Source organism: Gymnoscopelus braueri (genome assembly GCF_963280865.1).
Source record: "Gymnoscopelus braueri genome assembly, chromosome: 16".
Taxonomy (NCBI): domain Eukaryota; kingdom Metazoa; phylum Chordata; class Actinopteri; order Myctophiformes; family Myctophidae; genus Gymnoscopelus; species Gymnoscopelus braueri.
In genome coordinates, this window is record NC_137616.1 from 34,770,888 (window position 1) to 34,784,500 (window position 13,613).

Below are 13,613 nucleotides of genomic sequence, written 5' to 3' on the forward strand. Positions count from 1 at the left end.
GCAAAAAATAACCTGGAAATATTCGCAGATAATGTTGAAAATAATGATTGAAATAACTCCCTCAACACAAGTATATCATAGTCTGTTTTGAAAAAGTCGGTCCAAGGATCGTCTGTTAGAGGCTCCTTGAACGTGTTTACATTTGCCCAAGACAAATTTCCCCTTGTGGGACAATAAAGTATATCTCATCATCTCTCATCATGCACGTCTGCATCCAGATTCTTCCCCTCGCTGACAAAAGTCCTCTCCATCTTTTAAAAGCACATCCTGTGATCTGGGGGGGGGGGGGGAATCTGTATTGCCGAATTATGCCCCCTATCGCCATGGACCCAAGAGAGTATTGATATACCGAGTGGGACGTTTGTCAGATTGGCGTTTCTCAGAATTTAAAAAATAAATCTTGATGAATCCGCAAATCCCCATACGTGGAGTACCCTGGCCTGGCCTGGACTCCATATTTGGGCATGGCTTACTGTACACAGTACACCATACTGTATGGGCAGCATAAAAGCGACACAGACAGACAGTTATAGAGATATACATATATGGGCATAGAGGGACACAGGGCAGACAGACAGACAGATAGAGATCTCCATAAAGGGACGCAGACAGACAGTTTTGGGCCGTGCATTCCCAACCCCGACTTGCATCCTTCCTGAGTAGGTCGGTACCCATTTATAACTGTGGTAACGGGTACCGGACTGGGTACTCTAACAACGGGTTCAGTGAGTACTCTGACAACAGGTACAGCGTATTGCATACTGTAACTGGGTAGGTGGGGCATGTATTCCCAACTTGCCTTGTTCCCGACTTGCCTTGTTCCTGACTTGTGTGGTCCCTGAGTGGCGAAAAAATTCTCACTCCCTAGTCCCTAGGCGGAAAACGGGTGATGTCTTGGTACAGATGAGCATCGCTCATCCTCATCGCTCATTCAAAAAGTTCCGGGATAATTGCCTATCGGGAAGTAACTCAAACGGCACAGAGTCGGCTGAAGCGGACTTCGCAACGTTCGGCATGGCGACTCACCTGCCGTCTTGCTCGGTGGTGCCTCTCGTGGCTCAAGTCAGACGGCGCGCCTCTGTCAGCCTCCGTCGCTTTAACTGTTTTCTGAGTCGTCATCCTTTTACGTCTTGGGTTTGAGAACGGCACCGGGACAGTGTCAAATGAGGTGAAGGTGGACCCCGTCACGTGAAACGTTTGGAGTCTTGGCCATCACTTTTGCATGCCCACCTGAAATGTAAAAACTTGTGCTGCTACTAGCGGCACCAGTTTCCAAACTTTTTACTACTTTGGAACCTTTTTAAAAGTTTGCCCAAATTACAGACACCAGGATGTGGTTACATTTTGTAATTTCTCAGATTAAAGAAAGAGGTGGATGACGTTATCGGAATGAAGCGGGAGATTACCTACGATGACCTGGGAAAACTGACCTACCTCTCACAGGTACATACCACAAATGTACCACCAATACTCTCCAAATCGTTCCTCTAATAATAGCACCAGTTCATTGCCTGTTCTATCTATAAGCAATGAAGAGCATGGCTTGCTCTTAGGATTTGAAGCAATAATTGACTCACGTCTGTTCCTTACAACTGCCCAGGTACTAAAAGAAACTCTCAGACTATATCCCACAGCTCCAGGGACATCTCGTGACGTAACGGACGACTTTGTCATCAATGGAATACCCATTCCTGGAGGCGTCACCTACTTTGTGAGTCTCTTATCTATGAATGCTTGTGCCTGTAAAGCAATATGCATTCAACTGAAGGTTTAAGGAAGCTAAAATGTACATGTATATTTAAAGTATATAGAAAGGTGTCAACTGGATATCCCTGCCATTCACAGTTCAGTTCCTATGTGGCCGGGAGAATGGAATTTTTTTTCAAGGATTCACTGACGTTTGATCCGGACAGATTCCACCCAGATGCTCCCAAGTAAGCCACATACAATGAAAATTTGTCCATGATAATAAATGTAAGCTACCACTTAAGCCTTATTGTATACTTTGTATTACAATAGTGTTGTGCGGCAAAAATAGCCAATCTATAAACACATTGCTATGCAACACATTGTGAGCTTCTATACTCTAGACTGTCTATTTTCGATATTTTTTCTTGTTTCTGTGTATCCTTCTATACACCCCCATATCACTATCTGTCACTTTAGGTAAAAAATGCACTGTAAATAATGAGTGTGTCATCTGTTTCATAAGGCCTTACTACTGCTACTATCCCTTTGCTCTGGGGCCACGATCATGTCTGGGACAGAATTTTGCACAGGTGTGGACACACACACACACACACACACACACACACACACACACACACACACACACACACACACACACACACACACACACACACACACACACACACACACACACACACACACACACACACACACACACACACCTACACACACCTACACACACCTACACACACCTACACACACACACACACACACACACACACACACACACACACACACACACAGCTATTACTCTACTAGTGAGGATGTTAAAAGTTTGGTTGTCTAGTGTGCGAAAGCTTTTAAACAGTTTCATTTTGTTGTTGGTGTGTGCTTTCAGATGGAGGCTAAGCTGGTGATGGCAAAACTGCTGCAGAGGTTTGACTTCACCCCGGTTCCTGGACAAACCTTTGACATCCAGGACACCGGCACTCTGAGGCCTAAGAGTGGAGTACTGTGCACCATCAGTCACAGAAAGGACTAGATCGCTGGTTCTCACCATGGGGTCTGGGGACCCCCAGCAATCCTTAAGGGGGTTTCAGGGGGTCCCCATTTAAATGATTTACAGTTAGTAAGCAAATGGACACTTATGGGTCTGTAACTCAGAGAATGAGATACATGGACACTTAGGATTTTACAGTGTGTATTGTCCCGGAGATAATGGGGTTTGTGGCCTAATGCTTATCAAACGGGGGGTCCTAGAAATTAAATAGACAGTCTAGAGTATAGAAGCTCACAATGTGTTGCATCGCGATGTGTTTATAGATTGGCTATTTTTGCCGCACAACACTATTGTAATACAAAGTATACAATAAGGCTTAAGTGGTAGCTTACATTTATTATCATGGACACATTTTCATTGTTAGTGACTTACTTGAGATTAACTGCTGTAGTGTAAATTCAGGTGTTGTCTCTGTAGTGGGGTGAGGCTGTGAAGGGACCTTGGACCTAAAACACACATACAGTTCTGCAACAGATAATAAACTGGCACGCTTTGTATTCGTTGTTTTCCTGAGAAGAATGTTTTGCTATTTGCACACTGCTCAATAAGGCTGATTTAACAAGGCTGAGAATCACTGGAATAAATTAAAGTCATACCATGAAGCCTCATTTATACAAGTTTTAATTTACATAAATGTAAAAATAATGTAAATATTAAATATGTATCCCCTCTGTGTTTTCAATTAGTACATTTGGTTACTGCTAATTTGAACACCAATATTTAAAGAGTTTTTTGTTGTTGTTGCAGTTTTACTAATAATGATACCAATACAGCTTGCACAGAATGCACACAACTGGATGACAAGTGTGTAAAACCCTATGGTAAAATCCTTTTTTGGGTGAGTTTCCGAAGTTACACCACAAGATGGCGCTTGCAGTTTGCAGAGGAATCTGAAACTACAGCTTTACTTCTTCACCTTTGCCATCCATTTGATAACTTGACATTTTGTTGAAATCATTGTTGTATTGTTGGTACAGCAGGCCTAATGGCAAGCTATGGAAACACTCAAAAAGTTAATATATGTATATATATATATATATATAGAGAGAGAGAGAGAGAATTGTTATTTCTCTAAAGATTTTATTTAAAATATGTGTACTGCCATTTGTGTGTGTGTGTGGGGGGGGGGAGAAATATCTGTATGATATCAAAAAAATGATAATCTCGTTCTCTAGCTGTCTCAGGTTTTGCTGTGCGTTTTAGTTTTTTAATATTATAGTATTTTAAATATGAACATATAGCCTATCTGGTATCTATCCAGGGTTGGAATTGGATTTTGCATGTAGTGCATATGGCCTACATTGGACCTACATGGATACACTAAGTGTATCACATACTTACCCGTAAGTGTATTATCGCCTATAATTAAATAGGCTACTGAGCTATTATTAACATTAATTAATTAATATTATTCTATTTAATATTATTATTATTATTTGTAGCCAGTCCACTGTTTCTTTAAGTGTACCTGCTGAGCACCTCCTCTCTACGTCTTGATTGGACGTCTGGGCTGGAATCCTCTTGAATGATTTCAAACCACAGTGAAGGAGGAGGAGGAGGAGGGAGCTTTCTGGGTTGAAGTACTGAATCCTCAGTCCACCACCAGACGGTTAAAGAGGCTTATCCAGCATGGTCGATCGTATAGGCGTTCTGGTGTTATGAGAGAGCAAAGCTGGTAGAGGAGTGTTATTTTTTATAGTATTTAAACGAACAATTTTTTAATGTAGAATCTGATTATTATAATTTTTACACATCATAGGCCTACAGGTTGCTGTGATCTGTTTTCTCGTCATTTGAATGGAGGAATGCCAAGCGAAGACATGCACGGAGCGCTGATCTGAACACTGGTGTTGACAGGTCTCTGGGCGAGGAGGAGCAACCATGAGCTGATGGGGAAAACACTTTCTGATTTATTATCGGTATAAAAAAATACCATTCGCATTTTCTTTGAACTGTCGGGATGTAAATACTAACTCTTTTTCTGAACACATCTTTTGAAGAGGAATTTAGCTTTTTTGAAATATCAGTGAGTGTATGCATTTTGGGTGTGCGCTCCGCTAGCCCATGCACGGGGTTGCCATAACACCACATTAATATTTTGGGTTTTAATTAAAGGCCCATTAGTAAATAGCCTATTCATTTTATTAAAATTTTTAAAAATATTTTTGTATTGATTTTTCTAACAAATAACCTTTTTTTTCACATATATTTTTGTATTGATTCTTTTAACATAAATAGACTTATTTATTTAAATCCCTGGACAATGTATTCATATTGTAATACAATTCCACAACTGAGGCTTGGTTAAAACGAGGCTCTAATAGTTCATTGCTGGACGACTTTGACGAACTGATCAGATCAGATCAGGGGGAGTCAGTCATCATGGCTAAAAGCCCGTCCGAGGGACCCATGGATGACCAGGGCGTGATGAAGCTGGCGGACCCCGAGGACCTCCTGCGGTGCAGCAAGGAGGACCTGATCAGGACGATACGGAGGGTCGACGGCGAGAAGATGACCCTGATGATGGAGCACGGCAACATGATGAAGGACGTCAACCGGCGACTGCAGGTCAGTGGTGGTGGTGGGAGAAGTACTAACTTTTTGTTTTACTTTAAGTAAAAGTGTCAATACAATACTGCAATGTAAGAAATACTCTGTTACAAGTGTAAAAGTACGGAATTCAAAATGTACTTGAGGACAAAGTCCAAATAAAGCATTGGCATCGAAATGTTCTTGAAGAACCAAAAGTAAAAGTACTCGTTATGCAGAGACTGTCCCGTTTCAAGTTTTCAAATGTATACAAATCTTTTGAAAATAGCAGATCTACAAGCTCACAATGTGTCGCTTTGCGACACATTGTGAGCTTGTAGATCGGGGGCTGAAGTTGTTAATGTATGTTTTTGTAATAATAATCAAAATCTACAAAGTAACTAGTAACTAAAGTTTTCAAATAATTGTTGTGTAGTAAAAGTACAATATTTGCCTCTGTGTTGTAGTGGAGTAGAGGTAAAAGTATTGGAAATGGGAAATACTCAAGTAAAGTACAAATACCTCAATTGTACTTAAGTACACTACTTGAGTACATGTACTTAGTTACTTTCCACCACTGCTGCAGGTGCACCTGCACGAGATCCGGAGCCTGAAGGAGATCAACCAGAAGCTCCAGGACGACAACCACGAGCTCCGCGAGCTCTGCTGCTTCCTGGACGACGACCGGCAGAAGGGCAAGAAGCTGTCGCGGGAGTGGCAGCGGTTCGGCCGCTTCACGGCCAGCGCCATGTGGAAGGAGGTGGGCACCTACATGCTGAAGCTCAAGGAGCTGGAGGCCAACCAGGAGGTCATGGTGCGGGAGAACTCTGAGCTGAAGGAGATCGTCCTGATGCTGGACGAGGAGCGGAGCGGCGCCGGGTCGCGCAGCTCCATAGACAGTCAGTCCAGCCTGAGCAACCTGAACGGCGGCACCGGCACCGTCAGGGACGTCGGGGACGGGAGTAGCACGTCGAGCACCGGCAGCGGCGGGAGCCCTGACCACCACAATCACAGCCACCACGGCCACATACACAGCAAGCCCGGCACGGAGAGCGGTAGTAAGCTGGGCACCATGACGAGGAGGTCCATGGATGACCTGTCGGCGCCCCACCACCACAGGAGCATCCCTAATGGACTCAATGGTAAGTTCACATGCTTGCTCGTTGACATAGCCGAGCACCTGTAGGCACAAGTGGTTCTCAAACCTATTCATGTCAAGGACCCCCAAATTGACACTTGACACCACAGTCCCCCATTTGACAAGATATGCCAGGGACCCCCATAAGAGAAGATTTTTTCGGCTCTAGCATTGATTCTCAACCGTTTTAATTTGAAGGACCCCCAGTTTGACATTCATTAGGCTACGGACCCCCATTTAATGGCATTTCCATCTCTGGAACCCCAATTTAGATTGTAAAATCAATGTTAATTTAACTCTGAGAGTGTACAAATGGAACCAAATGGACCCGTCAGGGTCATTTGGCCACTATCCATCATTTAGCTGGGGACCCCCTGGAACTCCCTCAAGGACCCCTGGGGGTCCCCGGACCGGATCAAACCTTTTTAAAGTCAAGGCCCACTCTGGTATGCATTAGGCCACGCTGACTCCCATTAGATACGACCCCCCCCCATACCCCAATGTACACTGTGTTAATTTAACTTGAATTGGTCGTTTTACCAGGTCCATTTGGTTCCATTAGTACACTCCAAGTTACAGAACTGTACGTCTTCTAGCTCAAGGACACCTGGGGGTCCACTATGGTATGGTACTCAATAGACATACTGTAGGTCCTATATACTCTCATCCATGCACACATGCCCAGTGTCACCTGGTGGGACATTTGAAATCCAGGGCTCGAGACTAAAGGCCACCCTGACCCGGGGACATAAAAATATGTGTTTAGCCTTTTTTTCTTGGCTGAAAATAATGATATATTTATAAATTTTGCGTTTTTGGGGGTGACTGATTACATTCATTTTGGGACGGTTGAATTTGTATTTTGGGGCGGTTCTTGGACAGTGGTGAAAAAAGTTAGTCTGGAGACCTTGAAATCAACATGTTGAGTTCATAATGTCAGTCGAAGATGATTGGCAGGAGAGATTTGGCACACTGGAATGAATGTTGTCTGGCACGAATGCTTACACAGTGAAATCCTCAGTGTTGCACTGCAACATCTATAAATCTCATTTACAAATGAGTTTTCAGTGTAGTTGCTGCCCCCCTGTCCCCTGTGAGAGATGCAGTGAGGTTGGCCTTTTGTTTTGTGGTTATACACTGCTCTAAAATCTTTTCCATTCTTTGGAATTCAGCACTGGCGCATTGCTTAACATTTGACCCATCAAGGTGCCCATGTGTCCTGCACTTTGGAGCGCTTGTATGAAGTGATACATGAGTCATGACAGACTGCATTGTTGTTATTGTTTTGTCAAGCTGACAATTCTATAAACCCACACGAATAAATGACTATTTGTGGATACAGCATATGTAACCGCATGTGTAGCAGTGTTTTGAGCTTGTAGATCAGCTATTTTGCAATTTTTTGAAAACTTTTGAAAACCTTCTACTATAATGACATGCCCACAATAGGGATGACACTTTGAAAGTGTTTAAAGCTCACATTGGCTGCATATTATATAATTGCCAATAACGATGCGTATTATAATTGCCAATAACGAAGTCTAATAATTGCTGATATGTCGGCCAAACCCATTATATCGTTCTGGCTCTGTCTGCAGTAGACACACACAGATACACAAACAGGCTAGAGGCCTAATATCCTGCCGCATGGATGGTCATGGCTGAAGATCGTACAGTAGGCTGGCCCGTGATGACAACAAACACCATATGCTGATGAAAATAAATGCTACGGATTAGAGCGAGGTCTCAGCTTATCCTCAGTCACCACTAAGTCTTGATTGGGGTGCTTATGACACACACACTCACACACACATACAAAAGCATCCTTAAGTGGCCTTTTCAATACCTAACTCGCCAATCAGAGGAATCTGTTGTGATTTAGGTCACTGCTCTTGCGGTTCTTGAGGAAGAGGGCTTATCTTAATTGGTTTTAGATGGGCTCAGGGAAATTGATTTTTGGAGTTGTCCACTGATTATTGTCTTTGTCTTCAGCTGTGGAGGAGCACGAGGGCCACGCGAGCCATGTGTCGTTTAAAATAAATGTATGCACTGCACGGGACCAGAAATCAATGTCCCCATTTCAGGAGAGAGAGAGAGAGAGAGAGATGAACGGAACAGGAATGTAGCACGCTAAGCCTCAGTTTAGCCAGCACATGGACCAATAACTCACCACGATCTGTTTGATATCTGTTAAATTCCATTTCATCATGCTAGCAAAACCAAAAATCTCTCACCAGGTGGAAGATTTGTACGGTGTGGCTCTGCAAGAGGTTGGCCATCTATGAGAGGGTCACTCACTGTGTGTGAGTGTGTCTGTGTGCCTGGAGCTGCTCTGCTCTGGGGCATCTGTGGCAATTTCTGGGCAGTGTTTGGGCATCCATACATAAGCAAAATCATGTGGGTAAGGCCCATCACATCTCTAATCAGCTAGTTCTCTAGAGGTGTCATTCGTGTGACATTGTGTGACCCTGAAGCTCCAGCTCTCTGTGTTCATCATTGTCAACATTCAGATAGATGCTGTGAAGGGTGAACGCATGCATGCACACACTCAGCTGGCAATGGAAAAGCCCCATTCTCTTGAGATTGGGTTCATTTTGAGGACAAACTACACTGAGACTGATGCCATCTATATTCCGCCCCCCAAAACACAAGCTTTTGCATGAGCAAACAATTTCTACGGGGGGAATAAGCTTAGCTGGCAACTGCAACTACCGACTGAAGGACAAAACACAACAAAAAGAGACTTAAGTGAGTGCACAGGCTAGTGGGCGAGCTATAAATTATTACCACAGCGCTGTAAGGACATCCACACGCTCCAAATCAAACCACCATTGCCTCATTCTTCTTGTTGAATCATCAACAGAGTTCTTGATGAGCTTTTTATTTGTCTGCCAGCCTGTGTCTGGAACTCTGCAGGCCAGGCTCCTGCAGGATTGTTCCTACAGGACCTAATATTCCAACCCTCTATTATTGGGCAACAGAGGCTGTAGTCTAGTATCCAGAGATACTGGCCCATAACTGTAAAATCTCTGGTTCAAAAGACAACACGTCTGCATAGAGCCTGACCGATGCAAGATGTGATTTCCGAGACTCCTGCACCACAGATTGACGATGTTCTGACCTTATTTTGTCAAAAAGTGCAAAAATGTTGATTTGATTCAAGTTTCTTGTTTGAGAACATTTAACGTAATAAATAAATACAAACAACACTTTTTGATAAAAAATAAACGCATAAGCAGAACTTAACTTAAATTAACCACTTAAGCCCTATTCCAAAATGTTCAAAAAGCACGCAATGCATTGCACCGGGACGCTTTGTGAGCTTGTAGATCTGCTGTTCTTGAAATGTTTTGAAAACTTAAAAAAAAAAGAAGCCTATAATGACATGCCAAGTATTGAAAGTGGAAAAAACTCAGGGCACATCGGCTGCATAATTAGCAATGTAAAAAAATAAAAATAATGGCCTACTGTATCTGTCAACCCGACCAATGTATTGGTCTGCCCCTACTTCTGCATCCCTGTCCTGTCGAGGTATCCGTTAGCGAGTCACCCAACTCTTACCATCTGCTCACTTTCTCTGGGTAAGACTGTCACTTAAATGAATAACCGTACATTTAACCACTTTAACCCTGTTTTGTGTTTCCATTTTAGGCAAAAAAAAATTATCCATTAAAACATTAACCAAACATTGTTAAACATTGAATCCCCCCTCCTGCTGGGGTGACATATGTTTGGAGCTCAGGTTTTATACAGATGCTGTCCGATGTGGGGTCGAGAAGACGGGCTACACGGCGGCCCAAATGCCAGTGATTCCCCTGTGTATTTAGCAGACAAACTGAAGAATCATCATTCGAGTGCTAAATGAACAGCATCTGTGTGGGTGCTAGAGAAAAGGGGGGGGGGGGGGGGTGCTCACTTAAAAATAAAGGCACCAGGCTGTTTGTGAGCTGTGGTTTTAATTTCTACTGTATACATTTTCCTCACACCTTTTTATTCAGTGCTTTATTTTTATCCACCATCTTTTGAGATGGATACACAACCCACCCCACTTTTTTTTTCCTTCCCAAAAAAGTCCAAGCCCCGCCCAAAACACACACACACACACACACATACGCACACTCACAAAGGGAGAGGGACGTGACACTGAGCTTAACAAAAGACCCTCAAAGTGGCTTGGTAGTGTTGGGGGAGTGACTGAATGGTGGTAGGGGGTTGGCTGGGAGGTTTGGGGGGCCGTATATTGTGCTAAGAGGAGGTTGGGTTTTTGGACACATCCCGCTGCACTCTCTTTAATTTAATTTGTTGCGCGTTGACACGGTTGACCCCGCCTTCGCCCCCACCCCAGCATTTCCCATCCATTGGGCTGTGTGCATGTGTGCTTGTGCTCATACAGTATGTAATGCTATTGTACGATCTGCCCAGCGTGACTTTTAACAAGTGACTCAACACAGTACATAATACACACGAGCGCTGCTGTTTTTAATAAGCTACATTAGGGCTTTTCTTCCTTGTTCTGTTTCCAGATGTCTCAATGTCTGCATTCACTTTCGGTGGTCCTGGAACCCGATTCCAGTCAAAAGACCCACTGAAATACGACGCTGTCACAGAGGCTTCACTTGCCCTGTAGAGAGAACTTGACATCTGGTGTGGCTTGGCCTGAGCGTAGCGAAGATATATGATCAGACTAAGTTGCAACTGACTTTTCACATGAAGGGGAAGAATATGGATATTATGTCTTGTAGTTTAGGAGCACTTTACCCACTGTCTAACACACTTTAGCAGCTACATTTAAGATAAAGAGAGTGACACGAAATTCCCCACGACCATCGCTGTACAATTTGTGAATGAGCGACTGTGAATACGAGTTCAGCAGCACCATTTCAGACAGGTAACTAGCCAAGCGAACGTGCTGGTTTGACATAATGTAAGACAGATGAGCTGATAAAGACTCTCTGTAAAACGCCTGTTGACCTTAAATAGACCTCACACATTCCCCTGCCTTCCAACTGCCAGAAGCCACAGAGGACTCAGGGACGGACAGTGTTTCTGGCACTGAGGTGTTTGAAATATGCAGACTGTTCCGCAAAGATTCTTTTTGGGGGAAACAAACAAAATAAGCAGAAAAAAAGCTGACCTGGAATAACCATAACCATATTACCACTCATACTGCTTTGGAACCAAAAGAAACAGGCCTGGCACCCATTTGTTCTCAAACCAATAGTTTACTAAGTCATTTTTCTGAAGCTGTGGGTTGAGATTCTAAACTTTAGATTCAAGGCTTTCTAGTTTGGTTGTGGACAATAAACAACTTTGGCAGGGTAATACACTGTGTTATTTGTCATACTTGTTTAAGAATCCAGGCACCAGCAAAAGTCTGAAGTTAATTGAACTTAAATTAACTCATCTATACTTGTCTTCTAGCTCAGTGGTTCCCAAACTGGGGGTCGGGACCCCCGGGGGGGTCCCCAAATTATTTTGGAGGGTCCCCAGATGATTAGCGTAATGTGCAACATTGTTTTCTCACTCAACAGTATAACAAACCAACATACAGTATAAGTGTAAGGGTATCTATCTGCACATTTCTAAAGTTACAATTGTGAAAATAGCCTGGTCAGTGCTTGTCAGGGTGGGGGGTCCCCAGTTCAAATATGATTGTTTAGCGGGGTCGCAGCCTGAACAAATTGGGAACCCTTCTTGTTCTAGCTTCCCGAAACCCACAAATGTCCTCGCAGGGATAGAATGCTGTTGGCATTTTGAAGCTACTCTCTTTTCGAAACGGCTATTTTAGGATTAGGGTTTATAGGTTTCAGGTTAGAAATGGGGTTAGGCTAGTGGGTGAGAGCTGTGTCAGGCTTAGGGAACGAAAGTAGTCAATGAAAAGCCCAGCATTAATGTGTCTGTGCGTGTAAACATGCACGTGCATGCCACAGGCCAGAGAGATGTTCAATGCGGTTCTACAGTGACTTCTGTTGAACACAGGAGACCGTGGGCTAAAGTGACACTGATGGATAGCTCGTACAGTACCCTCCCACCCCACCCCCCCTCCTCTGTCCCATATTACTTTTCTAACTGCGTTACCATGGAGTCTGTCGTTGATATGCAAGTCGCTGCAATCTCCCTCAGAAAGAAACAGAGGAATGACGTTTAGGGCTTTAGTGTGACACGGGCAGGTTCAACATGAATTGGATCTATACAGTATTTAGTTTTGACCATCGAAGGAGAGGGCTAAGCAAAGCAAAGCAAAAAGCAAAGCAAAGTTTGTTGTTTACCCAGGGTGTTGGACTAAGTGCGAAACTTATTTACAGCCAGACCCTGCATGGAAGCCTTGCTCAAGGGCTATTCAGCGGTGATTCATGATTGATGTGATGAATTGGGGAATCGAACTAGGGACCTTCCGGTATCAAGGCCTCTAACCACTAGGCCACCGCTGCCACTAATGACCTCACAATGACCTCCTGGAATTGTGCTGTGTCCCGAAGTGTGTTCCTACATTTAGTCACTCTGTTGAATCAGCCCATAAATCCAACCACGTAGGCACAAATTAGGCTCAAATTTGTCCCAATTAGACTCACTGAGAAGTCATAAACTAGAGTCTGTTTTAAAGCTGTGACTTTTACACTTTAGTAGCAGTTTAATTGGCTGTGTGTGTGTTAGGCCTATGAGGCGCCACAGTGAGTGACCTTTATACCCCAATATGGGGTGGAGAGTTTCATTTTCGCAGTGCAACTATGGAAACGTTTGTTTTGTTGTGTTGCTAACATTATTCTGTAAGTTGAAGCAATGGCTGAGTAGCTTAGTTTTAGTCGTTAGTTATCTACTGGGTTAAAATTTGGAGCTCTGCAAAATCTTCTATAATTGTTCTTTCTTGGAACTTTCGAAGACTGTGATTTTTCAATATCGCTTACGCCCCACTAAAACAAACAACTAATCAAACACAGCCAGGCAGGCAAAAGTCAGCCTTGGGTTACTCTGTGTTGGCAGTGTTCACATTTCAAAGGAAACCAGCGGATCAACAGCACAATGCTGCTTTCCTCTCCGCTGTGGTGGAGTCAGTGTCAGCGGGGCTAAAAAAGGGCGTCTATCAGGAATAGGATGTTTCTCTTGCTGATATCCTGTTAGTGGACACAATAGAAACAGTCTGCGTGTCTGCGTCCTAAGGCGCTCGTTGGCTTAGTTTTCATAGACGGTACAGTTTGT

The 13,613-nt window shown here is 43.6% G+C and overlaps 2 protein-coding genes across 4 annotated transcripts in view; both read left to right on the plus strand.

Moving 5' to 3' along the window:
- LOC308102944 (cholesterol 24-hydroxylase-like) overlaps positions 1-2,907 on the plus strand; it is a 30,431-nt gene extending 27,524 nt beyond the window's left edge. Inside the window, exons 25-29 of the mRNA XM_080452796.1 lie at positions 1,359-1,443; positions 1,601-1,711; positions 1,846-1,934; positions 2,213-2,279; positions 2,588-2,907. Coding sequence (XP_080308922.1) covers positions 1,359-1,443; positions 1,601-1,711; positions 1,846-1,934; positions 2,213-2,279; positions 2,588-2,731 — 496 coding nt within the window. The 3' untranslated portion in view covers positions 2,732-2,907. The remainder of the gene's footprint in view (positions 1-1,358; positions 1,444-1,600; positions 1,712-1,845; positions 1,935-2,212; positions 2,280-2,587) is intronic.
- A 1,463-nt stretch (positions 2,908-4,370) lies between these two features.
- ccdc85cb (coiled-coil domain containing 85C, b) overlaps positions 4,371-13,613 on the plus strand; it is a 59,727-nt gene continuing 50,484 nt past the window's right edge. For all 3 annotated transcript variants that reach the window (XM_080453874.1, XM_080453875.1, XM_080453876.1), the window contains exons 1-2: positions 4,371-5,317; positions 5,865-6,420. In XM_080453874.1, coding sequence (XP_080310000.1) covers positions 5,132-5,317; positions 5,865-6,420 — 742 coding nt within the window. In that variant the 5' untranslated portion in view covers positions 4,371-5,131. The remainder of the gene's footprint in view (positions 5,318-5,864; positions 6,421-13,613) is intronic.